Source organism: Thunnus thynnus, chromosome 19, assembly GCF_963924715.1.
Source record: "Thunnus thynnus chromosome 19, fThuThy2.1, whole genome shotgun sequence".
NCBI classification, from domain to species: Eukaryota; Metazoa; Chordata; class Actinopteri; order Scombriformes; family Scombridae; genus Thunnus; species Thunnus thynnus.
Genome location: NC_089535.1, coordinates 10488584 through 10512914, shown reverse-complemented (window position 1 = coordinate 10512914; position 24331 = coordinate 10488584). Strand labels below are relative to the sequence as shown.

Below are 24331 nucleotides of genomic sequence, written 5' to 3'. Positions count from 1 at the left end.
CAGATTTTGCCATCAAACTGTTTTGCTTTCATTATCTCTTGGACTAGTTTCTGGCAACACAGCAATGTAACACATGCAAACACATCAACAAAGGTGTCTCCAAGAAAGCTGGAAAATACACAAAACACATCTGAAAAACCTTTGTGCAGGCAAAAAAGTAATTTTTTGTGTTTTTTCTTTCATGGGTTTGCACGTCTGTTCATAATGAAACGGGTATGAGCTGACTCAAACGTCAGTAGATTACCATTTAACAATACATGGAGCAACATGAGGGAATAATGCTTACACAATGTCATTGAGCTCCAGCCTGGTGTCGGGAGAAGGGTTAATCAGGACGTAGGACAGAGTGTTTTGGTGATCATTCTGCTCATCTGAAACACAAACATAATCCCAATCAGTGACCTGGGAAAAGTCTGTCATCAAATTTCTTAAAATGTTTTATTGTAAAAAGGATATAACATCATAAAATAAAAGTGACATTGATGGTTTGTTTTACACACAGAATATACAACATAAAAAATATTAAGGAATCATTAACTCTCTCATACACAGACATTCACACACTACAAATGATGGAAAAAAACAATATGGCTTCTCTAAGATGATTAATGTTCAGATTTTAGATAATAAGTAAGCGGCTGCCAGATCTTAAGTTTATCCTTTAGCAAAAAACCTTATTATTTTAAGGTGCAGTGTATTGATCAACTGATTAAGCCACTGATTGACTGTGGGGACTTTCTTCTTCTCTAGTGAATTATAATTTAAGTTGCAATACACGACATTCAGGCACTAGATGTCGCACTATAGCACCAACATCTCAGACCAAAACAAACTAGGCAGTCCTGATCAAATAAGGATCAAGATTCTGTTACTGCATTGCATGTTTCTCACCTCAAATGTTTTCAGAGACATATTTTAGTGTACTGTTTAGCTGTAATTTGACAAGGTTTGTGACATGGCCACCATCTTGGAAATGGATGTGGAGAACACGGAGGGACTCACATGCACTAACATGCACGCTCACATGCACTAAAATGTCGTGCGGCCGGACCAGCTACCCAAACAAAGAGCAGAGAAGCTTGGATAACACACACAGAGGGAGTGTGACTTCATTCTCTGCTCAGGATGCTATTACTACACTATATCTTTACATAACAAACAGGCCTTGTTGTTTACTGACATCCAGTGAGGCTGAATGTCATTTATTGCACCTTTAAGTTTTTTTTGTCTGTAATTAAGTTGTAGAAAATGAGCTATTATTATGTCTTCCTAAATTTGATTGTTCCATGTGTTTATCAGGCATTGTAGAGAGGAATCTAAAGATCCCAGTTTACTAGGATAAAACACCAGGATTGGATTGAAGAGGAAGATCAGAGTTATGAACTAATTTCTACCTGATCTTTACTTAAATGCTTACCTTGTAGGTATCCCAGATTGACTCTGTTCATGACGTCACTGGCTGTCAGATTAGTTAGGTCTTCTAAAAACAACAGTTAGACAAGAAACAGACAAACTTTTAAGCAGAGGCAGACATAAAAGTTTGAGAAATGAAGACACTGAGCATCTATAAAAACAGTTCTGAGCCCTAGTGCTCAGCTGAATATGTTCCAGAAGTTAGAGATGAGTCCATCCTCACCATATCCTGAAGTGGGGAGACCCAGGTGCCTCATGCGGTTGCGGACCAGCTCAGACAGCTCCTCCCTTTCAGAGCGTCGGTAGAGGTTGAGGCGCTGCTGAGCGATGCGTTGGGTGTGGTCCTTGCTCGAGTCCCGGTTCACCCCCTGCCACCTAACACTTTTCTTACTCAGACGCCGTGCCCACTGCATGCTCTTCTTCCTCAGCAGGGGGTGATCTGACGGGTCGTTGCTCTGAGATTCGTCACCCCTGTCCTTCGTATCCTCACACTCATCAACGCTGACTGACACCTGAGACTGAGGTGGGCAGACAGGAGGTTACCTTTAAGACCAGGATGCTCATCATTATAAAAGTTAAAAAATAGCAAAAACAATATATATATCTCATATGAGGTAAATAACCATTTTTATATGCTACAATTGATTATTTATGTGTCAATATTCTGCTATAAGCCACAAACTCATTTGTAATAAAAGTGTTCTCACATTGGAGATGGATATTTAACATCTTGTGTGAGATCTCACCTCAGAAGTAGAGAAAATGTGGGACTCTGTCCGATAGATCCCAATAGGAATTTCTGCACTAGAGGAGCAGAGCTTCTGGAAAAGTCTGCCATAAGTACTAATCCATAGATCTTCCTCAGTTACTTTCATCTGGAACAAGAGAAAAACATTCAATTTGGTAAACCGTTACAGATCATTTCCTTTTTACAGATGATTTTCTTCTATCTAACTCACAGCACAGAGGTATCCTGATCCTGGTGTGGTGTCCAGTCCCAGCAGCAGCCTTGCAATAAGGATCATGTAGTCCTTCACAAAAGACTGATAAGAAATCACAGAAAGAATATCTTTTCATTTGTTTATTACAGCTAAAAACACATTGTACATAAAGAAACTTGAGTGAAAGTCCTATCCACAACTGAACACAAGAGGGCACTTTTGCTTTGTGATGGTAATGCTGCTCTGTTTCTTCAGATGATGCTGTTTCTCAGCTGCCGTAAGACACATTCATTCCTGTCACCTGATATTGAAAAGAGTCATTTGAGGCTTCAGTGCTTTTAGCTGTAGTTTTGTACCAACCTGGTAGAGTAGGGTGTCCAGCATGCTGATACTGAACACTCTGCCAGCAGCGAAAGGTAGGCGAAACATGAAGGCCAAGTTGGAGCCTTTATCGCGCTCCTTCTGTGGGGGAACATCAGGACATGCACAAAGCACAGTAAAGGTGAATTACATATAAAGGTCTTTCATTTTTCTGACAGTCTAGAAAGTCAGATGGAAATGGCAGAAAAATAACTGGCTACATTAAAAAAAAAATCTACTCTTAATAATTAATGTTCATACTTCATACCATCAATACCACACTTGACATATCTCTTGTATGTCTTACTTTCTCCAGCTTGGAGAGAGCCAATGAATAGCAATCCTTAGCTCTGAACTGCATGAACCTCATGTTAGATGGATGAGTAAGCTCTGTGATGATGCTGAGACTGGGAAACAACCTGGAATGAGAGAGAAGGGGGTTACATTAAAGGATATGATAAAAAAAATGAATTAAAGAATGAGGAAATAGATGAATCAGAGTCAGAGGATGAAACTAAACATCACAGTTGATTGATTTCCAAAAATTAAAGACCATGTCAGGAGTAATATATGAGAAAAATGTAATTAATTACCTGAACATTGTCTGTACGTTGACAATAGTTTTGGCATCAGCCATGTAATCCTCCTCAGCACTCATTGTACTCTCTTTATCCACAACAACCAAATTATCTGCGTATATGATGCCACACTGCAGCAGGCTGTCTAGACTGAAACACACACAAACATTGAGCAGATCGAAAGCAGATATCAATTTGCCTGAAATATACTGCACATCTAATTCAATCTCAGAGAAGAAGAACTCTTATTAAATATATGTTAAGTAGAAAATAAATGTAATGCACCAGCACCAGGTGGGACACACCTTCCCGTCCACTTGAATGGGAACGTGTGTCCAAGCTTTTGACTGGTACTGTGTAATAAAATTATAATGGAAAGCAGAAAGTTATACGACCATTTAAATCTTACTTGTCTATGGTTCCAGCCATGTAGTAAACCATCGGAAAACAGCAGATAGCCTCCAGAAAGTGATTATCTGGCCTACAGGAAACATAAATAATAGAGAAACATTTGTTTTCTATTGCACTGGGAAACACACAATATATTAGTAAGATAAAAAAGAAAATTATTTTTAAATGCACAAAGATTGACTCGGATATTCACATAAAAACAAATTGTTCAGGATAAACTTTAGGCTTGTAGCATTTGTTTTTTTCCCTCTACTAAACATTTTCTATGAAATTTTCTACCTCTTCTTGATGTTGAAAAATGCTATGCAATAAACTTTGCCTTTTGGTTTGTATATGTGCTTTGCTAGGACAAAGAAATGGAAAATAACTAACTATAATATATATAAAAAAGCATACATCTTATAAATTAAGTATTATTTGACAATTGAAATCTCTGTCAGGTTTGGAAAATGATTTGTTGCTAAATTCATACATAGCAACAGTCCCAAAACTTTAGGGCTGCAACTAACAATTATTTTCACTATTGATTAATCTGTCAGTTATTTTCTTGATTAATCGCTTAGTCATTTGGTCCAAAAAATGTCAGAAAATGGTGAAAAATGTTGATCACTGTTTCCCAAAGCCTTGTTTTGAATACCAAATATCTTGTTTTGTCCAGAACCCAAAGATGTTTTATTTACTATCATCGAGGACTGAAGAAACCAAAGAATATTCACACTTAAGAAGCTTGAAACTGAGAATTTTAGCATTTCTTTTAAAAAAAAATTACTCAAAACAAGTAATCAATTATCAGAATAGTTGCCGATGAATTTTCTGTCAATTGACTAATCAATTAATCAACTAATTGTTGCAGCTCTACAAAACTTTCAGGCTTAGTATACACTAAACACAGTGAAAACTACTATATAGCTGCTTTAGGGACGTGAGTGGTTACTGTGTGATGATGTGCAACAGTAAGTATCAGGGCCTCAGGAGCCTCTGTGGTAGTTTAACTCCCTGGTTAGTGTGTTTTCAGGCTGAGAGATGAAGCCGTCTGGTGCTGAACGCACTCAGAGAGATTTAGTTGCTTTATTACCGCCTGTCCTCAACCAATAACCCCCCGCTGACAGAACTTTACTTTATGCATCTGCCCAGTCCTTCCGACTAGAGACCCAAGGCTGTCGTAAGTGCTTGAATTTCGTATCCAAGCGTGTGGGTGTTTATATTTGTGTGTGTGTGACAGCAATAGGAAGGAAAGGAGGGAGAGAAAGAGAGAGAGAGAGAGAGCTGCACGGAGGGAGAGAGTTTATTGTTATGTGTGTGTTGCTATGAGAGTCCTGAGAGCATGCATGTGGAGGCTGAAAAGGGACACATCAGGGCTGTTGATGAAAGCCTGTTCGGTGTTCCCCAAAGAAATCATTCTCTCCATCTTTTTCTCCCCTTGTAGCAATATATATCACTCCAGTTCAAGGCAAAGCAAGTTGCTATGGTTACTGTCTGGAGCTACGGAGCGCTTATTTTCTTTGTCGCTCAAAACACACCGTCACTATGAGCGGCAGCGGTAACCTAACATCAGGACTGACAATGAAATCCCACCTCCACAGCCTTGTCCTGAGTGCTCGGCTGACGTGAGCTTTTAGCATACATAATGTATCCCAGCGTGAAATGGTGAGTGATAGAGAAAGATAGAAATGATGTGTGTGTGTGTGTCTGTGTGTTAAGGTGAACTCACGGGTTATCCAGTAGCAAGACAATCGGGTTGAGTTCTTTCCTGGGTCTGTAATAAGCTCTGAGGGGCACGATAAAGTTATAGAGACCGTTCCCTGCAGTCTCAGCGGAAACAATGATGAGCTTGTTTTTAAAACCGTAAGCCTTCGCATCCTCAAAGCTGTTGTGCCTGCAACCCTGCACAGGGGAAACAAAAACAGGTATTTTAGGTTTGCTATTATGAAGTGAAGGACAGTGAGAGGAGGGGAGGAATGGCAGGAATGATGGAGGCTGTAAGTAATTGAGTGACTAAGTTGAAGGATCAGCGACTGCCCACCTGGTCCAGTCGTAGGCAGCAGAACGGGGCTTTCTCAGCCAACAGATGGCACAAGGTGGGCGAGCTCCCAATGTACGGAGAGTTAGGGGGATAACCTTTCACATACCTGGCAACAAATCCAAAAAGTGCAAATGACACATTTTTTTTTAAACATACTGTATTCATCTTGGAAGAAAATGATCACGTTCTGTTGTTGTAATTTCATCTTCTAACAAAAAAAAAGGCTGAAATAGGTTTTCAGTGTTTTCAGCCATTTGGAAGAAATGATCCCACAGTGTATTCAAGTTAAGCTGCATGCTGGATAAAGCAATCACAGAAATATGACAGGTACTGTTAATATTTTTCATATTAACATTTTACACATGTAAAAGTAGCAATACCACAATGCAAAATTAAAAGTGCTCATAATGCAGAAAAAAGGCCCCCTGTGAAGGTTATATAATTATAAGTTGAATTGTTGGATTATATTAATGATGCACATTAATAAGTAACATGTTACTGTTAAGAGATCATTTCAACCACTTTACTGTTTATACTGTTGGGTTATTTAACCTTATAAATATATATATATAATATAATACATAATATAATCAGGAATTATGTATGTAAAATACAGTATGCTCTGTATGTAGTGGATTAGAAAGTACAACATTTTCCTCTGATCTGTAAGGGAATAAAAGTATAATAAACTAACAGAAGGACAAAAACCTCTAAATTGTACTTATTGAATGAATATACTTTTTTAGTGATACATACAAACAAGCTATCTATAATTTCAGGGTCATTAACATGAGGAGACTAATAAGAGACTGTTGCTCAAAGTAATCATAAACTACTTTTGTAGTTTAACTTAGACAAGTAGTTTTGAGCACAAGCAATCCAACTTCTACCTTCTGAGTAATATTTAAGTTAGATAACGTCTGTAGTACTTTAGTACTGCTGCATATAACATTATTTTTTAAATTATGGCCTGTGTTGTTTGCCCTGCCGTGTTGTGGTTAGGTTTAAAAGGTATAAGTAAGAAGTCTCTATTGAGGATCCTTAAATAAACACCACTGCAACATATTATATATAAACACACACACACACAGAAAGAGACTTCTTACTCAGTAGACGAGTGGCCTTTCTCATCTATGAAGACGGAGTCATCCTCTGATTGGTCACTAAGGAGGTCACATGGCAGGATTGAGGAGGAGTCTGCAATCTCCTGAACTGGAGCGATGCTCGGCCGGCGGCTCCCTGTCCCATTTACTGTAGGTGGGACCAGTTTATCACTTGAGACGTCAGGTGGACTCGTATTCTGAAGATCCATGGCAACGGTGCCTGAAAAATACATTGAAGTGAGCTTTAAAACACAGACAAAGTCTCCTAAATTTATATCCTCATCTTCATCACACTCTACTTCTTCTTACCCATGCTAGCAATGATGCTGTGCACAGGAAGCTGTGAGGGTCCATCATAGATTCCCCCAACAGGACGCCCCTTCCTCTCCTCCTGGTTGAAGATGAAGGCTGAGTTCTCCTCCTTGGTGATGTTGATGTAGTAGCAGGTGTCTGTGGCAGCCATGATGTGGTGTGGACCAGGGTTCAGCAGAATGCTCTTGTTGTCCTCCCTCTTTATACCGATCAAACACACGCCATACCTGGACATCACATACATGTAGTTAGCATATAGGCTACTTGAAGCAAATGTCTGCCAACAGAATCTTGTCATTACATTTAAAGCTGTAAAAATCCAGGACTTCATAGCTGAGAATTGATACTTGGGGTTTAAAGAAATAGTTTTTGGATATATACTTATTCACTTTCTTGCTGAGAGTTAGATGAGAAGACCTCTTTGATATCTGTCCGATCAATATGAAGCTGGAGCCAGCAGCCAGTTAGCTCAGCTTAGCACAAATATATGAGACAGGGGGGAACAGCTAGCCTGGCGCTGTCCTAAGGTAAAAAATCTGGCCAAGAAATAATTCAACACATAACCCCCTGTAAAACCACATGTTGTTTTTATGGATTAAACAAAGATATAATGTCTTAATTAGTGAGTTTAGAGGTGCCAATTTTGTAACTGTCATACAGAGCCAGGCTAGCTGTTTCCCCGTTTTAAGTCTTTATGCTGAGCTATGCTAACCAGCCGCTGGCTGTAGCTTCATAATGAACGGACAGATATGAGTGTTATTGATTTTCTCATCTAACTCATGGCAGATAAGCAAATAAGCAAATTTCCCAAAATGTTAAACAATTTCTTTAAACAGCTACGCAAGTGTCTGGGCCTCTTTTTTTCTTTTTGGATTTATTTATCTTTATGAAATTCATATTAAACTAGACAAAAAACAATAAAAGTGCTTTGTTCCAGTACTTGACTGTACAGGACTATACAAGATGATACCAGATCAAACAGACAAAATATGTAAATGTTTTGCTATATTTTCAACTTTTCAGCATCTGAAAGAGATGCTTTAGCTTACATGTCAACTCACTTCTTGTGAGCATGAAAGGAGGCATATGTGAAGCTTTTGCCATTATACTCTCCAAAGAACTTGCTGTCACACAGTCGGATGTGGTAGACCTCGTTGCCGGAGCAACATCCATACATCCTCTGCCACTGCTCCGGAGACTGTTGTCCTTCTCTGCATGAATCCAGTGGAAAAAAAAACAATCAAACACACAGCTGATCTGTAAACAATATACCTTGAAAGTCAGAAATTTACCACATATCTGTTTGTAATTGATCATTATTGTCATTTGCAACAGCAGAACACTCCATCTTCTCTCTCCACATCCCTCCAGACCCTCGAGGTCACTCTGGGTCTCCTGGGTTCTCTGGGGAAAGCAGACACTTCATCCATATGTCAGTCGACTCGACTATAATATGCCCTTTGTAATGACTTCCGGTAATTACTGTAATTGCTCGAGCGCTTTTGAGTTTAGTGGGCAACAGGAGACTCTCAGAATAACCTCAAGGTAGAAGTTTACGTACTTTCCTCTGAATACTTATTAATATTAACATAAGATGACAAATTCTATTTCACACTCTGTGGCTTCTCAGTGTAAAAGGCAAAATAAAGTGCTCATCATTATCTCCTGGTCTCACTGAAAATCCTTACTGAGTTGCGTGTCTCTAAAATCATCTCATACACTCAAAGACACCCACACATGCAATCATACACACACACACACACACGAACGCACTTCCTAATACATAGTCAGACGACTATAATACACATTCATATACACTTTTATAGCTAATGTGGCTATGTGCAATCTCACAGACTGAACACATTTGTTTAACCAAAAACACACAAGATTTGTCGGGAACACGGCATTGATTCCCCTCTAATGTGGTTTCCCTAAGCCACTGACATCAGCTTTTAAAAGTGATCTGTTTGCATGCTGTGAAAAATAATTTTCCACCGCAGAGCTTAACAGAGGACACATCCTCAAAAAATCCATTTAGGTGCCTCCTGTTCTCTTTCTGTTTAATGGACTCACTTTACTTCCTGCCGTGCTCCACAATGAACTTTTGTCTTTGGGGGCTTATTCACCTCTCTGTGCCAGTTCCATGGAAGCTACATAAATCAGCAGCCATGAACATTTGAAGAAATGTGAACTTTGTGATCACATCATAAAGAAATCAAAGACCCTGAGGGGGCCTTGGGTTTACGTAAGATGACTGACCGTCCACGGGAGGTGTGCACAAGGAGTGTGACCAAGGTGGAGGTGGCAGGACACACGCAGTTGAGAGCCAACATGGCATACTTGAACTCTTCCTCACACACAACGTGATCTGAAAAGGAGCAAATGAGCTGATCAGATGAACTGAAGTGATCCTATAATGTGTTACTCAGAAAATGTGGACAACTAATTTTACAGGATTACTTCAACATTTTGGAAAATACATTTATTCTCTTTCTCAAATCTGATCATTAAATATATGAAGCTAGAGCTGGAGGTAGATTAGCTTAGCTTAGCTTAGCATAAAGACTGAAAACGGTGGGAAACAGCTACAACTACACTTTCCAGCACCTCTGACGCTCTAATTGTATCTCTTTGGTTTAAATTTTAAAAATGACAAGTTGTGTTTTTATGGGGAGTAAAGTGCAGTGATTTACTGAAATCTTGTTTCCTAGCAACCTCACAGCCACGGCTAAATATTCAAGAAGTCACTGTGCCCAGAGAGAAATAATTACAACACCTAGCTTAATTTCCCATAAGCCAGAGCTTGTTGTTGAAACATTTCTGTTTTTGTACAGATTACACAAACAAGACACAAGTAACAAATGAATAACATTTTGAGGTGTTGGTAGGCCATTATTTAACTTTGGACAGAGCCAGGCTAGCTGTTTCCCCTGCCTTTAAATATAAGCTAAGCTAATCACATCCAGCCTCTAGCCTCTTATTTAAACTTGAAATAAATGATTTTTTGGCCACTTGGGGCAGCAGAAACAATCTGTAAACACAACATTTTCTTATCACCTTTAAAGTTTATATGGTGAACTTATTTGCAAACAGTTGCCTATTTACACATCCAGCAGATACAGAGCAACATTAGCATTCATTTGGAGTCGTGCTTCTGGCCATCTGGTGAATGTTTTGCAATGTAAGTCAAATATTCACTCTCCTTTTTGCTCTGTTTTTGGTCTCCATCATCTCCTGACAAAAATATCTTTCTTTAGCTTCCAAATCCTTCACTATGTTCATTAGCTACAATTGCTAACTTTGTCACATTCTGTTTGGTGATGGGCAGGTAGCAAACAATGGGATTTTAGAGCTTTTTTTTGCACAAAACAGCTGTCTTCTACAGTCAAACAGATTATGAGAGCAGAGAGTGAACCAAAATCGTGGTAGAGCTGAGGGGAACTGCAGAGTCGGGTGATAATTATGTGTGGCTTCATCACTAGGAGCAACCCCTTTCAAACACAAGCAGTCAAGTGATCCAATTGTTAATATAAAAATATTGCTCATGGCTGCTTTAACAGACAGCTACAAGATTGTTTTCTATTTTCTAATCTAGCTCTCAGCCAGAAAGCAAATGAGCCCTATTTCCCAAAGTGTTTTATCTATTCCTTTCAGGGTTGTGACACATTTCACTGACAGTTCAGAAACTCTCACCTGCAAATTTTACATGGAACTTATTTTCAGGTTTGAGTATCTGAACATAAAGGGGGCAGTTTGGGGCAAAGTCCTTCACCGCCCAGGCTCTCAAGATGGTCTGATGGTCCTGAGAGGAAACAATGAAAGATTTTGTATTTTCATTTTGCATTTTTAAATTAATCTCCATTAATTCATTAGTAATTGTATTGCTGACTGGCAGCATTAATGACTTGAGTTTTTGTAAACCAATGAAAGACAAATCATAATTGATAAAGAGTTCCAGCAAACAGTTGATTAATTCTTGTTTTTCTTACCGCAGCCATGCGATCCACCTCATTACGACTGCTTAGAATGAAACAAGCCTCGGCATCATCCATTCTGCAGCAGCGAGACATAGTTGACAAATAATAAAACAAAGTCAAAGTGCGTGAAAAACAAAAGCAAATTACTCCATTACAAAGCAGCAGTAAAAAGAAAAAAAAATACAAACCCTGCCACAAGAGTCAGCAAATAAGCACTCAACTGAAATGACATTTGACCAGTCAGAAGAGATGACAGCAACATCCATTGATTCAGTATTAATTTTAACATTTCCTTCATACAGATAGACAAACATATAAAGATCAACTTGAAATGCTCCATACTGTATATGTGCAGTGAGTGTGGAACTGTTTTGCATATGATTAACACAGCTAGGAGAGTGCAGAATGCAAAACAAGTGTGGGAGGATTTGAAATGGTGCCAGATTCAGGATGTAAGCTTGAGATACACCCAGTCCTCTATTTCTAATTGCTCTATCAAAAACCTGCCAAATGTATACAGTGGAATTATGTAACCCAGTAATATTAATATGAGGTGTTCTGGTATAAAAGACGCACACTCAAGTGAAGTATACTTTATTCCGTTTGTTTTTTTTTTTACTAAAAGGTTTTTTTTTCTTTGTTGGGAGTGTTTCCTTGTGTTCACTGTGGATATAGTCAGTCTATGTGGATTAGAAAAAGACTATTATATGTTATTTAAGACACTTTGTCATTGTAGGCATACAACGAAATTATGTTTGGTAACTCTCAGAGACCAACAGCAATAGAAAACAAGATAGAAACAAGATAACAATCTAAAAACAAGGTAATAACAAGGTATTGCACAAGTTACACATTTAAAAACAATACAGAGACATGTGAGCATAGAAGTAGTGTCCTCTATCTGTATATAATACATGAAAGGCACTTATGCATGGCAGGTAAACCGTAACAGTGCAGTATAACAGGGGTTTGCACAATGAATGAGGTTCTTGTTATGATATTGATTAAATGTAGTATGAAGATTTAAAGATTTTATATTACATATGTAATATGTATTGTATGTAATAAAGTGTTCGAGTGCGTTAGCAGCAGCTGGGGATTGGTGGATAGGAGAGGCTAACTTGGTAATATTTACAGTCTTCAGTCCTCAGTCCTCAATAGCTATGGGAGGGTGGGGGGTGATGGGGGCTACGGCTCTGAGGAAGAAGCTGTTCTTCATGTGACGTAGGTATGTCATGTAAAGTTCTTTAGCGCGCTAAAACTAACTGAAATGTTTACAATGTAACAAAAACATGAACCTTGGTTCAGACTCTCAGGTGTGAAAAGGCCCTAAGTCTGCCCCCTGTGTGAACACTTCCCAGTCTGTGTTTTCAAAGCAGTCCTGCAGTAGTGAGGTGGCTTCCTCATTCCACACTTGGACAGATTTAAAAGCTGGTCTTGTTCTACAGATTAGTGGTTTGTAGGATGGAGTCATTCCCAGTGAGATATGGTCTGATAAACCAAGTTGTGGAGATGGGTCGGCTTTGTATGCTCTTGGGATGTTTGCGTGAACTTGGTCAAGAATATTTTTGTCTCTGGTTGGGGAATTAACATTTTTGTGGTGTTTGGGCAGTATCATCTAAAGTCTCCTGCCAAAATCACAGATCCCTCTGGATGTGCATTCAGCTGGTTATTGATAGTGCTACACAGTTCCTATGTGCTATGCTTTTTAATACTATTTTAAGTCTTTTGCTTTTTATTTTTCCCTTGTCTCTTCGGATAATGGGGTACTCCAGCGATTTAGCATTGCACTTCCATAAAGTTGGGGGACTCAGGAGAGACAGATTTTTAAAAAATGAATGGTCAAATCGAAGGACATATCCTTACTTTTAATTCCTGGTATGGGTCAAGCTCCAACAATGCTGGATCTTAAATTTCCCATAATGCAGCATAAAAGCCTCCCTACCTTGTAAATGCCCTTATCTTTCAAACTTCATGCCCAGTATGTAACACAGAGTTTAAATTTGCAAATGTATAATTTCCAAGGCTAAGCTGAGATAATGCCATACTGTAAAGGCTTTTGAGATGTGTGTGTGTGAGTGTGTGTGTGTGTGACAGAGAGAGAGATCAGGCAACAGAAATAAACTTGACTTGACACACAGAGTGATAACAGTAATCAAAACTGTACCATCATGACACAAATGTATTACAGGGTTTTGAATCCTCTCATCAATGCTACAAATTTCCATGTGATCTTATTCATAAAACTTTCATGACTCAAACTTATTTGATGAATGTGAGACAGATCATGGTTGCTTTCCTCAGAGAAAGCTATCCATTTAAAAACTGAGCCTCAAAAGAAATGGGTATAGCTTGAATGAGTAATTACAATGTTGTCTGAGTATGCCACACAATAGCTCTGACAAGCCTGTTCACTAAGAGAGGACTGAGAGAATATCAGGATGATATTAAGGAATAGAAAGACAATAAAGATCCACATCCTACTGATGATAGCTTCATGGTTTGAGGCATATTTATACCTGCTGCAAAATGCAAAATATAAAAAGTTAGTAAAAAGAAAGTTAAATCAAAAGGATGTTTCCTGAAGCATCAGCACTTAAAAGGGACATATTATGCACATTTTCAGGTCTACTTAGGGCTCTACTGGAATATCTTTGCATGATTTACAGTTCAAAAAACTCTCTCTGTTCAGCTTCTGTTTGAAACAGGTCGTTTTAGCTCCTGTCTCTTTAAGGGCCCCCCTCTCCTTTTGAGTTGCAGAGAACATTTCTACATTTCTTAACCTCAGGTTTTGGGTCTTTGACCATGTTTAGCATACATATCTGACATTATAACAGTATATAAATAACAGAAAATCACAAAAAGCATATGTCACCTTTAAGTAAACATTTCACACCCCTTCCCCATCCCCATAAATAATGCAGCAAGACACCAACTTCTCATTCCTTCAGTAGGCCGAGTGGTAATGGAGATATCAAAATTAGATAATTGATTTAACCTTTAATTATAAGAACTATACAAATTAGATCAGTGCAATTTCTCAACACAGCTGGATTTGTGTTGTACAGCAAAGTCTATGTCAGAGACACATTACATCAGCAACACTTTAGCAACACATGCTAGCTCTAATGTTATGGTCATCAGTGTCATCGCTGGTTTCATTCAAAAGATCTAGACATGTACACAACCAAGTATGTAAGTATAAAAAAGATGTTTGAGAGTGTGAGCCTGTATGACACAGGTGTAGAGAAAGCAGTATGTTACACTAGAACTGCAGAAAATGTCAGAGGATCACCACAATTAGCAAGATTCATCCTCTAGGGAACACAGATTTCTGTACATGTTGTACCAATCCATAAAATTGATGTTAAGATATTTCAGCCTGGACCAAAGTGGTGGGCATTGTCATCCCTAGAAGTCACATCCAGTTTGGTGCATTGCAGTGATCCAAACTTTTTGAGTACACAGTTTGAGAATACATTATCATAACTGTGATGTTTAACTTACTTGGCTCTCAGCAGATCCTGGTCTTTGAGAACAGATCCTTGCAGATAGATGACCCTTTGAGACCACAGCGGGATCTGCAGCACTCTCCGCACCTGGAGGTCCATTTCACTCGGGCACAGGATCACCACGTAGTAATCCTTTAAGAAGACACATCAACCACATCACTATCAACTGTATCTATATTATTAGAAACACACTGAGCAAAACCATTATTACATTCTGTATGTGTGCACTAAAGTGTGAGCATGTGTGTATTTTTGTTAGTGTGTACTGTATACCTGCAGTCTGGGATGAGCGTAGAATTCATTGAGAAAATCCATGAGAAGGTCTATTTTGAGCGCGCTGACACACAGCACTACATGTTTCTCTGTCTGCGCTCGGTGGCGGCTGTAATTCCCTCCAGACTTCTGTCTCTCCATCCACAGGTAGATCAGCTCCTCAAACTGTCACACAAACACGCTGAGTCAAACTAGAATTCCCAAAGGAACATTTGTGTAAAAAAAATTACCCAAGATTATTTCAGCATCTTCCTACTTGCAGAGGCAGCACCACCAGAGCCACACAGATCATAATGACTACCAGCAGCTGGGACGGCCATATGCGGGGAGTGACGTCTCCGAAGCCCACGGTGGAGAAAGTGACGATGCAGAAGTAGAAGGAATTGAAGAGGGAGAGGTTTTTTCCTGCTCGCTCCAGGTGTTGGATTCCACATGTGCTGTGCAGGACGGGTAAGACACACCATGCATAAGAACGCACAGTCAGCATTTATGACTACTTTCTCGTTACAAATTTGGGTATGGAACCCCAAATGCAACATAAAGCAGATATAGGCTATTTCTGTCAGAAGTATCTGACTGAACAAGTCATCAAATAATACAGATGTTAAATTAATTTACATTAATTGTAAAAACAAATCAAAATGTCTATATTGTCTATATTGTCTATATTTTCCCTTTACATGCAATCAGTTGATAAAATAAATTACAGCTTTATTATCTTGTATCTTTTAACTTATTTTATCCTCAACTCTGTAGTTTTCCTATTTTGGGGCTTAGCACAAATCATGTATCTATTTTCCCCCATACATTATTTCCTATTGTAACATTTCCAATTTTCTGTGTTGCTTACATACAGTATACTATATTTAGGTGGTCCTGTCTAAAATGTCTGGGCTCTATTTGATACTTCCCAGGCTAATCATTATATGCAACAAGCTATACAAGATCATAGACACATCTGAAATGCAATACAGTACAAAAGCTCTGCAACCTGTAAAGTTTAAAATATTTTTTTCATTGAGACTGCATCAGAGAGGTGTGTCAGCCTATATAGACAAAAACATTAGAAAAAAAAAACATATATCACAACTTAATTCAAGACAACACACCACCAGAGTTGAAATGACTAATTGAATATACCTTGTATTTGGTCTTGTTAGTGTAATCATATACATGCCAAGTGGTTAAATGAGTCATTCACACTGCAGAATGACAGATTATAAACATCTAGAAGAATTGTTGAAGGCTCACCCAGTGAAGACGAGGCAGAGCAGAGTACAGATGAGAATGAGAACCTGGTTGAACATGGCTGAGTTGGTCCTCTGGATCGCTCTGTGGACATCATTCTTCGCCACAATAATAATAACAGCAACAACACACAGATAGTACATTGGAAACTGAAAACTCATTTTGCACCTGTCAAATGTTTTCACTGATTATTAATGTCCGTTCCATCTGGAATCACTCATATCATTAGTTTAGCTATTTATTGCAAATGAAGATGCTCCCTGCTGCAACATTACAGCTGAATAACAGGAGATAACAACAGAATAACATGCATGATAAAATGCAGGAAGGACGGCAAATAATCTTCTAGTGGGGGCCCTCCAGGGTGCCCATATGCAAAGCAGAACTAACTCAAGTGAAGGATGTGTTTCAGGAGGCTGTTGTCAACAACAGCAGTACAAATGACCGTGCAGGCCTGTCTAATCAGTGCAATGAGATGTGATGAGTGTGATATTAGTTAAACGAGCACAGTGTGACTCAAAGCATCTTGCCCTCACAAAGTAATTTAAATGTTGATAAAAGCAGGTCATTAACAGAAACAATCAAGTTTTCAAGCTTTCTGACTCACAATCATGTTCTCCAAAGCACATTTGGCCAGCCAACAGTTGAGAAACACGGGAATGAAGATGTTCCTTATTGAGGGCCAGAAGATCTGAGGATGAAGTGAAACACCTGAACTCACAAGTGGATTTCACAGTTAAACTTTTCTTCAACTGTGTCAAACACATAAAAAAAAACTCCACAGCAATCAGCATTGTAGCTTTAATGCTCCGCCTGTGAAAAATTACAACTTTCTAACATTTTAACACCCAAAATGTCTGTGGTAGCCTTTCTAAATGTGTATAGTTCCCATATATTTTTTATGCCTCCTATTCCCAAAAGCTAACATTGTACAAATGAAAATGAAAACAATATTATAGGACCTACAGCCACATTAGCAGCTCTGTGAGGCTGTACTTAGCCATAGTGTTGCTTTGAGATAAATGCTAACGTCAGCGTGCTAATACGCTCACAGTTACAATGCTGATACTTAGCAGATAAAAATGTTTACCATGTTAATTTACTAATTAGCACCACGCACAAAGTACAGCTGAGGCTGATGGGAATGTAGGTAGTTTTGCAGGCATTTGGACAAATTAAAAATGACCTGCTGATGGCGCTAGATGTAAAGGGATCACCAACGTGATGACAATTCATTCTCTGGGGACCATAAATATGTGTACTACATTTATGTTGTGATACAGGACCTCAGTAGGCCTATAGACCAACGTGGTGGACTGACCAACAGACCAACATGATGGCTTCTTAAAGCTTAAAGGTCTTGTAAGGCCTGTAACAACTTGTAGAATACTTTCTTAAACCCTGTTGTCTTAAACTACAATGACTCATGATGGTTGCCCTGATACTTTCATTACTAAACAAAATATATGTTTATTCATCATGTAGTTATTTTGTTTTTGTGGTCTGTGGTGGTTGGAAGTTGTTTTGGTTTTGCCCATATGACCCACATTAATATCTGTTTGATTGCTTATGTGTATACAGTTCTGTAAATGTATTTATGGTTTTGTTTTGGGGGATTTAATGTTGTTGTTTTCAGTGAGGAAGGTCTGAGGACACCTCTGATTAGTTGGTGCACCTGTTGGTAATAAGTTGATTGACACTCTTTGTTGGTGTATAGCTAAAATGACCCAACCATGAAACTGAAGGACTACACACTGAAGAAAGCATAGCTGAAAAGCTGCATTTTTCTTCCCTGTGCTTAAATATGACAAAGAAAACTAAATAAAAGGAAAAATCTAACTGATTTGGGTTGAGCTTTCTGTGCTTTGAGCTTAAAGGATTCACCTCTGAAAAATTACAACCTGCTGTTATTACACTTAACACCCAAAACAACTGTGGTATAGTCTCTAGTAGGGTTGATTATTTTCATTATCAATAAAACTGTTGATTATTTTCTTGATTAAGTGATTAGTCATTTGGTCCATAAAATATCACAAAAATGTCAATGACTGTTTCCCATCATCCTTCTATGATCCTTACTATCATAGAAATATTCACATTTGAGAAGCTGGAATCAGAGAATTTGGACATTTTTTCTTAAAAAAATGACACAAAATGTTTAATCGATTGTGGTGATTAATTTTCTATTGATCAACTAATCAATTAATTGACTAATCATTGTCCCTCTAGTCTCTAGCTCTAGCTTTCTAAATGTGTGTGGATTACAGGTTTAGATTTTAGTTTGTTTTTTTTGTTTTTTCTGTGTCTGACTCATTAATTTTTATTTACCAATTAAATGGGGCTGCAACTAAAGCTTATTTTCATCATCGATTAACCTGTTGATTATTTTCTTGATTGATTGATTAATCGTTTGGTCTATAAAATGTCAGAAAATGTTAAAATGTTGAACCCTGTTTCCAAAAGATGCAAGATGAAACCTAAAATGTCTTGTTTTGTCCCGTCTGACAACCCAAATATATTAAGTTTACTATCACAGAGGACTAAATAATCCAGAAAATATTCACATTTGAGAAGCTGAAAGAAGAGAATTTTAGAATTTTTTTTGTAAATGACTCAAAACAACTAATAAAAATGGTTGGCTATTAATTTTCTATCAATCGACTAATTCATTAATCAACTAGTTGTTGCAGCTCTACGATGTTTTAATCCTCAGAAACTAAATAGTCTGGTCGCCCATGCTCAGTGAGCAGCAGACAACATATGAAAGACCTATTTCCAGAACAGTAACACTAACACACAAACTAACACTCCAGGGAGGAAAGACAGTGAGTATTTCACAGTGTTGCCATGGTTTTACCGTAATGATGAAGGGAACTGTGTTGATCATCTCCAGAAGATACGACACCTGGAATATCTGCTCCCAAATGTTCCCCTGAATATTTAATAAAACACACACCCACACTTTTTAACAGTTTTACCTGTGAGCTCACAATAGGAGTCATCACAGAGATACATCTCCTCATTGTAATCTGTCACTCTCCAAGACCACTTAATCCCTCACCTCAATCAGATCCTGTGATTACCATCTATACTTAATGTAGCCATGACAAATGACTTGAGCTAATTATACCACTTATGGATTGTCAATCTCACAGACTGTAAGTGACTAATTGTATTAATCATGCCGATGTGTTTAGAGGTTGAGTGTGCCTCACCTTGTAGCTCAGATACATCAGTAACATAGTCTCCAGGAAACTAATGATGGCCACAATCACCTGCACATAAACAAAACAGGAAACAGAAGCAAGCTCATAAATTATTCACAACGTAACGACCATTTTAGATACAGTCTTCTGAGCATGAAAGCCGCAGTGTTTTCATACTCGTTCAGGTGGTCAAACATCTGTGGTTTACATTAGGTGAAATATTTGATCAGTTTGTGTACTTAATTTAATGAAAGTTTGGTTTGCTTTAGTTGTGACTCACTTGAATGGCCCAGACAGGAACCTTCCTATCCACCCAAAAGATCAACTCCCTGACAGAAAGAGCACACAAGAGCAACACTTTTATATCATCTAATAATAAATGTCCTCTACAACAGAGAAAAGATGCATTATTATCTGTTTATATAGCACCAGTGAGAGGCAAATACAGTCAAAATAAGACTTGTAGATGACCTAGCTGTCTGTTTTTATAACTTTACACAAGTGTTGATAAGAGACTTAAACAATTCCCAACATGATCTCACAATGACAATTCTGATCTCATGACAGGTTAAGTAATAAACTGAGTGGTGGAAATGAGGTAAAATAACAAAGCACTAAGGGAGCACACACAGAACATATTGCATTATTAAGTTCTACTGATTCGTCCTTAGAAAGACAGAAATCACATCTTCTCCTGCTGCTTACCAGTTAATTTCTCTGTCCTGCACTGATCCGTTCCACTGGCAATCAACGCTGGGGGATAGTGATGATGGTAGGGAAAAGAGAACAAATGCAGAACAGGATGAAAGGCCTGTGGGGTAAAAGTTATCTGTGCTGATGCGTTTTTTTTTGTTTTCTCAGTGTCAACAAACCATTTGTTGTTGCCGCTGGGAGCGTTTTGCTGTCCTGCGCTGGGGCTGGCGATGGCGCTCTGACCGGGGTTGTCTGTCACCACTCGGATTATGTACAGCAGACAGGTGAGCAGCTTCAGGGAGAAGTTGAACACACGAATTCTAAGGCCTAAAGGCGAGAGAGAGAGAGAGAGAGAGGGATCCATTGTCGAAAAGCAGTTGGAGCGACACAACAACAACGCAGCAAAAATGGGCCTTTGTGTGTAAATTTATAGTAAGTGCAGCACCGGATGACCTTCTTTAAATCTATGATTTGGACTTCTTCAGTGTTGTTATGGTTGCATTTACAGTATATTCAGAAAGTATTCGGACTCTTCACATTTTGTTATGTTGCAGCCTTATGCTAAATTTTTTTAAATTCATTTTTCCCTCATCAATCTACACTCAATACCCCATAATGAAAAAGTAAAAACAGAATTTTAGAAATGTTTGCTTAAAAAAGAAAAACTGAAATATCACATCAACATAAGTATTCAGACTCTTTGCTATGACGCTTGAAATTTAGCTCAGGTGCATCCCATTTCTCTTGATCACCTTTGAGATGTTTCTACACCTTGATTGGAGTCCACCTGTGGTAAATTCAATTGATTGGACATGATTTGGAAAGGCACACAAAAGTCTATATAAGGTCTCACAGCTGATAATACATATCAGAGCAAAAATCAAGCCGTGAGGTTGAAGGGATTAGCTGCAGAGCTCAGAGACAGGAGTGTGTCGAGGCACGGATCTGGGGAAGGTTACAAAAACATTTCTGCTGCATTGAAGGTTCCCGTGAGCACACTGGCCTCCATAATTCTTAAATGGAAGAAGTTTGGAACAACCAGGACTCTTCCTAGAAGTGGCAGCCTGGACGAACTGAATGAATGTCCTCGAGTGGCCCAGCCAGACCTCTGACTTGAAGCCAATCAATCTCTGGAGACACCTAAAAATGGCTGTCATAACAAAATGTGAAAAGTGAAGGGGTCTGAATACTTTCTGAATACACTGTATGCATCTGGTTCTCACCAAGTACAAGTTTCTGGGTATTGCTTTTGTTGTTTTGTCCTTTTAACAGACTCAACAATTCTGCAACATCTTGTTAAGGGACATGAGAACATCTAGCCACTTACTTGATCTTTGGTTTTTGATGAAGAAAAGCTTCAGGCGCTCCTTGAAGGTGTTTTCATTCACATAAAACTCGACCTGCACCCTAACAGGGAGGAGGAGAGTGACTGTCACACAAAAACACAAAAAACAGCAGCATACACAGAGAGAGCCACGCAGATGTTTTTCAAATCTGTTTATAAAGTATCAAATTTTACACGGCATGAATATTCATAACGTTGTTTGTCTAATCACCTGCCTGCGGAGAGTTAGGTAATTATCTATCTCTGATTTTGTTCCCAATTACAAGACGGTTATTGTCGGACATGCAGCTTAAACCAATGGTACCAAAGAGCAGCTGTTACAGGAGCAGCTATCACCAAAAATCACTGAAAATACAAATCATCATTAGACTTTTTGGAATGAAGAATGGAGGTTAAAAAAACTGGTTAAAGAAAGATTCAGTGTGCAAACAATAGTACATGTGTTGGATGTTCATCTGTATCACGAAGCGAGGTACACAGGAAGAAAAAGAGGGAAGTCAGAGACAGTAGGTAGCCTGGCAACTCAAGCAAAATCGCTACACTATTAATGTATAATCTTGACAGTACCACTTTCAGAAGAGGGTGCAGACGGGGACAAATCAAAAGAGGGAGTGCAAGCATAAGGAAGATTAGAAGAATTTGAGAGGAGTGAAAGCTTGTGAAGCTGTGCTGCTGCTGCTGCTGCTGCTACTGCTGCCGCTGCCACATTAATCCCAACTTTTGGCTTGTGGCTGGAGGGTTTGCAGCGGGAAGGGAAAGGCAGTGTGGGTTGTTGGATGCACAGACATTTTTCAGTGTACACTGCGACAGCTATTTCAGGTCTGCCCGACTGTAAAACCGCACCAAAGAGTGGAGAAAGCCCTTTAGAGATGAAAGAGAGAACTGCGCAAGAGAAATCCTCTGTGATGAGATGTGAAAACAGCTGTCACATCTGGTCAGCAGCAGGGCAGAGATGGGCTCTGGAGGTATACGCACTTCAACTGAGAGCTGGTTGTCACATATGAGGATCCTACATATCGCTCTCTGTGTCTCACCCCTCCACCCACACACACGTACACACGAACACACATGTGCATAATGGTGCGAGTAATGACTCTTAATCTGCTCCTATTGAGCACACAATTACTAGCTGAAGTGGTCTGACATCAGTCATACTGTGGTGTCACATCGGAGTTTCAGGCAATAAGCTCTGAGAGTAATTCAATCTTTTAAGACAACTAATTGCAGCAGAGCAAGTTCTGCAAGTACAATCATCTTGTACTTTCTGCTTTTTATCAAATCAATTCACCCGGAGGTTCATCAACAACAGATGAGATCTGTTTGTCTAAACATAAAAAGTTAAAATACAATCAGGGAGTTTGACTGTGGCCATAATAATTTTGGCACCACAACAAATAAACTGAGATTAGTTGATTAATGGATTAGTCGACTGCCAGAGAATTAACTGGCTACTGATAATAAATTAATCATTTTTCCAAAAAAATGCCAAACATTCTCTAATTCCAGCTTAAATGTAAAGAAAGATTTGTTGATTTTCTTTGTGTATGTGACAGTAAACAGAATCTCTTTGTCTATTGGACAAAACTAGCAATGAGCTGATGTCACCTTGGGCTTTAAGAAATTGTGATCAACATTTTTCACCATTCTCTGACACTTTATATACCAAAAAATTAATTGATTAACTTTATGTTTAGCTCAAACATTAATTAAATTGACAGAACAGTCATCGACAACTATTTTAACATTTATCTGATTACTTTGGTAATTTCTCAGGCAAAAATGACAAAAAGTAAACACTGCTTGTGGATTCTCAAGTGTGAACATTTACTGGTTTTCTTAGACTTCTATTAAGGTAAATTGAAAATCTTTAGCTTTTGAAATGTTGGTTGCACAAAACAAGTCAGTTGGGAGCAAACTATTAGTGGATTAATCGAAAATGACAAGCATTAGTTGTAGCAGGTACTTTATAATACAGCAGGTGCGTCCATGAATAAAATGAAGAAATGACTTCCAGGCTCTAGTTACAACTTTAAATATACACGCAGGTATTTCTGTGGCTCTCAGCAGTTTTTGGGCGCGCTTATTAAATTTGCTCAGAGCGAGCGCACGTTGTTTGCTTCTCCCATCCTTCATCTGCAAACCAGCAAATTTGTCACAATTGAAAAAAGAAAAAAAATAAACAATAAAGACCCCTCTCCCTCCCCCTCCCGCCTCCCCTTCGGCACATCCAGCTCACACCACTGACATCACGACATCATGCGTACTTGTAAAGGAAACTTGCTGTCTCTGCTACATGTGGCCCTACCTCTGCCCGGCATCACTACCAAAAGTGTCCGACTTCCAAGTGCTCACGGACGGGTTGACCCAGGTTGGAATGATGATCTTCGGATCCATTGTATAAGCACACCTGTAGCTGCGTCGTGCAGTTACATTACATTATAAAGCCTCTTGGCCAACGCGCCTCCTCGCAGCTCTAAAATAACACAGCACTAACTCTGTTTGCCGGAACATTACATGTTTTAGAAAAAAAAAACCACGCTGATTAGGAAAAGATGCTATAAAAAAAAAAAAAGAAATCAGAGCCAAAGCAGGATTTGATGAATCATTTATTTGCACGAATGAATCGCTTATTGGAATATTTTTAGAAATTTATCTCTCTCTCTCTCTTTTTTCTCTCTATTTCTCTCTCGTGCGCGGGCCTGTTGCCACAGCAACATTGCTATGGCAGGAATAACCCTAACTGATGCTGTTTGCAGCATGGTCCTCTCCAGCAGCTCCTGACAAAGCTGTAAACATTCATTGTGACAAACTGGAGGAATGGCCAGATGGATTCGAAAAGAAACACTGATTTGTTGTTTTCTGCAGGTGGCATCATGTGGTGCACTGTATGAGGAATCAACAGCAGCAACATGTCAGTATTAAGTGTTTGGAATGAG

At 38.8% G+C, this 24331-nt stretch overlaps 1 protein-coding gene across 4 annotated transcripts in view; it reads right to left on the bottom strand.

The window, feature by feature from the left end:
- Positions 1-24331, bottom strand: part of kcnt1a (potassium sodium-activated channel subfamily T member 1a) — a 36188-nt gene that overhangs the window by 3876 nt on the left and 7981 nt on the right. For 2 of the 4 annotated variants that reach the window (XM_067574085.1, XM_067574084.1), the window contains exons 3-30: positions 21378-21457; positions 20230-20377; positions 20063-20110; positions 19638-19686; positions 19367-19426; positions 19009-19083; positions 16759-16842; positions 16155-16249; positions 15160-15340; positions 14904-15068; positions 14626-14762; positions 11131-11194; positions 10835-10943; positions 9401-9509; positions 8203-8352; positions 7139-7368; positions 6833-7049; positions 5727-5832; positions 5415-5587; positions 3702-3773; positions 3308-3442; positions 3022-3133; positions 2715-2816; positions 2373-2456; positions 2160-2288; positions 1637-1931; positions 1418-1480; positions 287-371 (exon numbers count right to left, since the gene is read on the bottom strand). In XM_067574085.1, the coding sequence (XP_067430186.1) occupies positions 287-371; positions 1418-1480; positions 1637-1931; positions 2160-2288; positions 2373-2456; positions 2715-2816; positions 3022-3133; positions 3308-3442; positions 3702-3773; positions 5415-5587; positions 5727-5832; positions 6833-7049; positions 7139-7368; positions 8203-8352; positions 9401-9509; positions 10835-10943; positions 11131-11194; positions 14626-14762; positions 14904-15068; positions 15160-15340; positions 16155-16249; positions 16759-16842; positions 19009-19083; positions 19367-19426; positions 19638-19686; positions 20063-20110; positions 20230-20377; positions 21378-21457 (3357 nt within the window). Of the gene's footprint in view, positions 1-286; positions 372-1417; positions 1481-1636; positions 1932-2159; positions 2289-2372; positions 2457-2714; positions 2817-2982; positions 3134-3307; positions 3443-3701; positions 3774-5414; positions 5588-5726; positions 5833-6832; positions 7050-7138; positions 7369-8202; positions 8353-9400; positions 9510-10834; positions 10944-11130; positions 11195-14625; positions 14763-14903; positions 15069-15159; positions 15341-16154; positions 16250-16758; positions 16843-19008; positions 19084-19366; positions 19427-19637; positions 19687-20062; positions 20111-20229; positions 20378-21377; positions 21458-24331 lie in introns of all 4 variants that reach the window. The other 2 variants (XM_067574082.1, XM_067574083.1) reach the window with 2 other exon arrangements.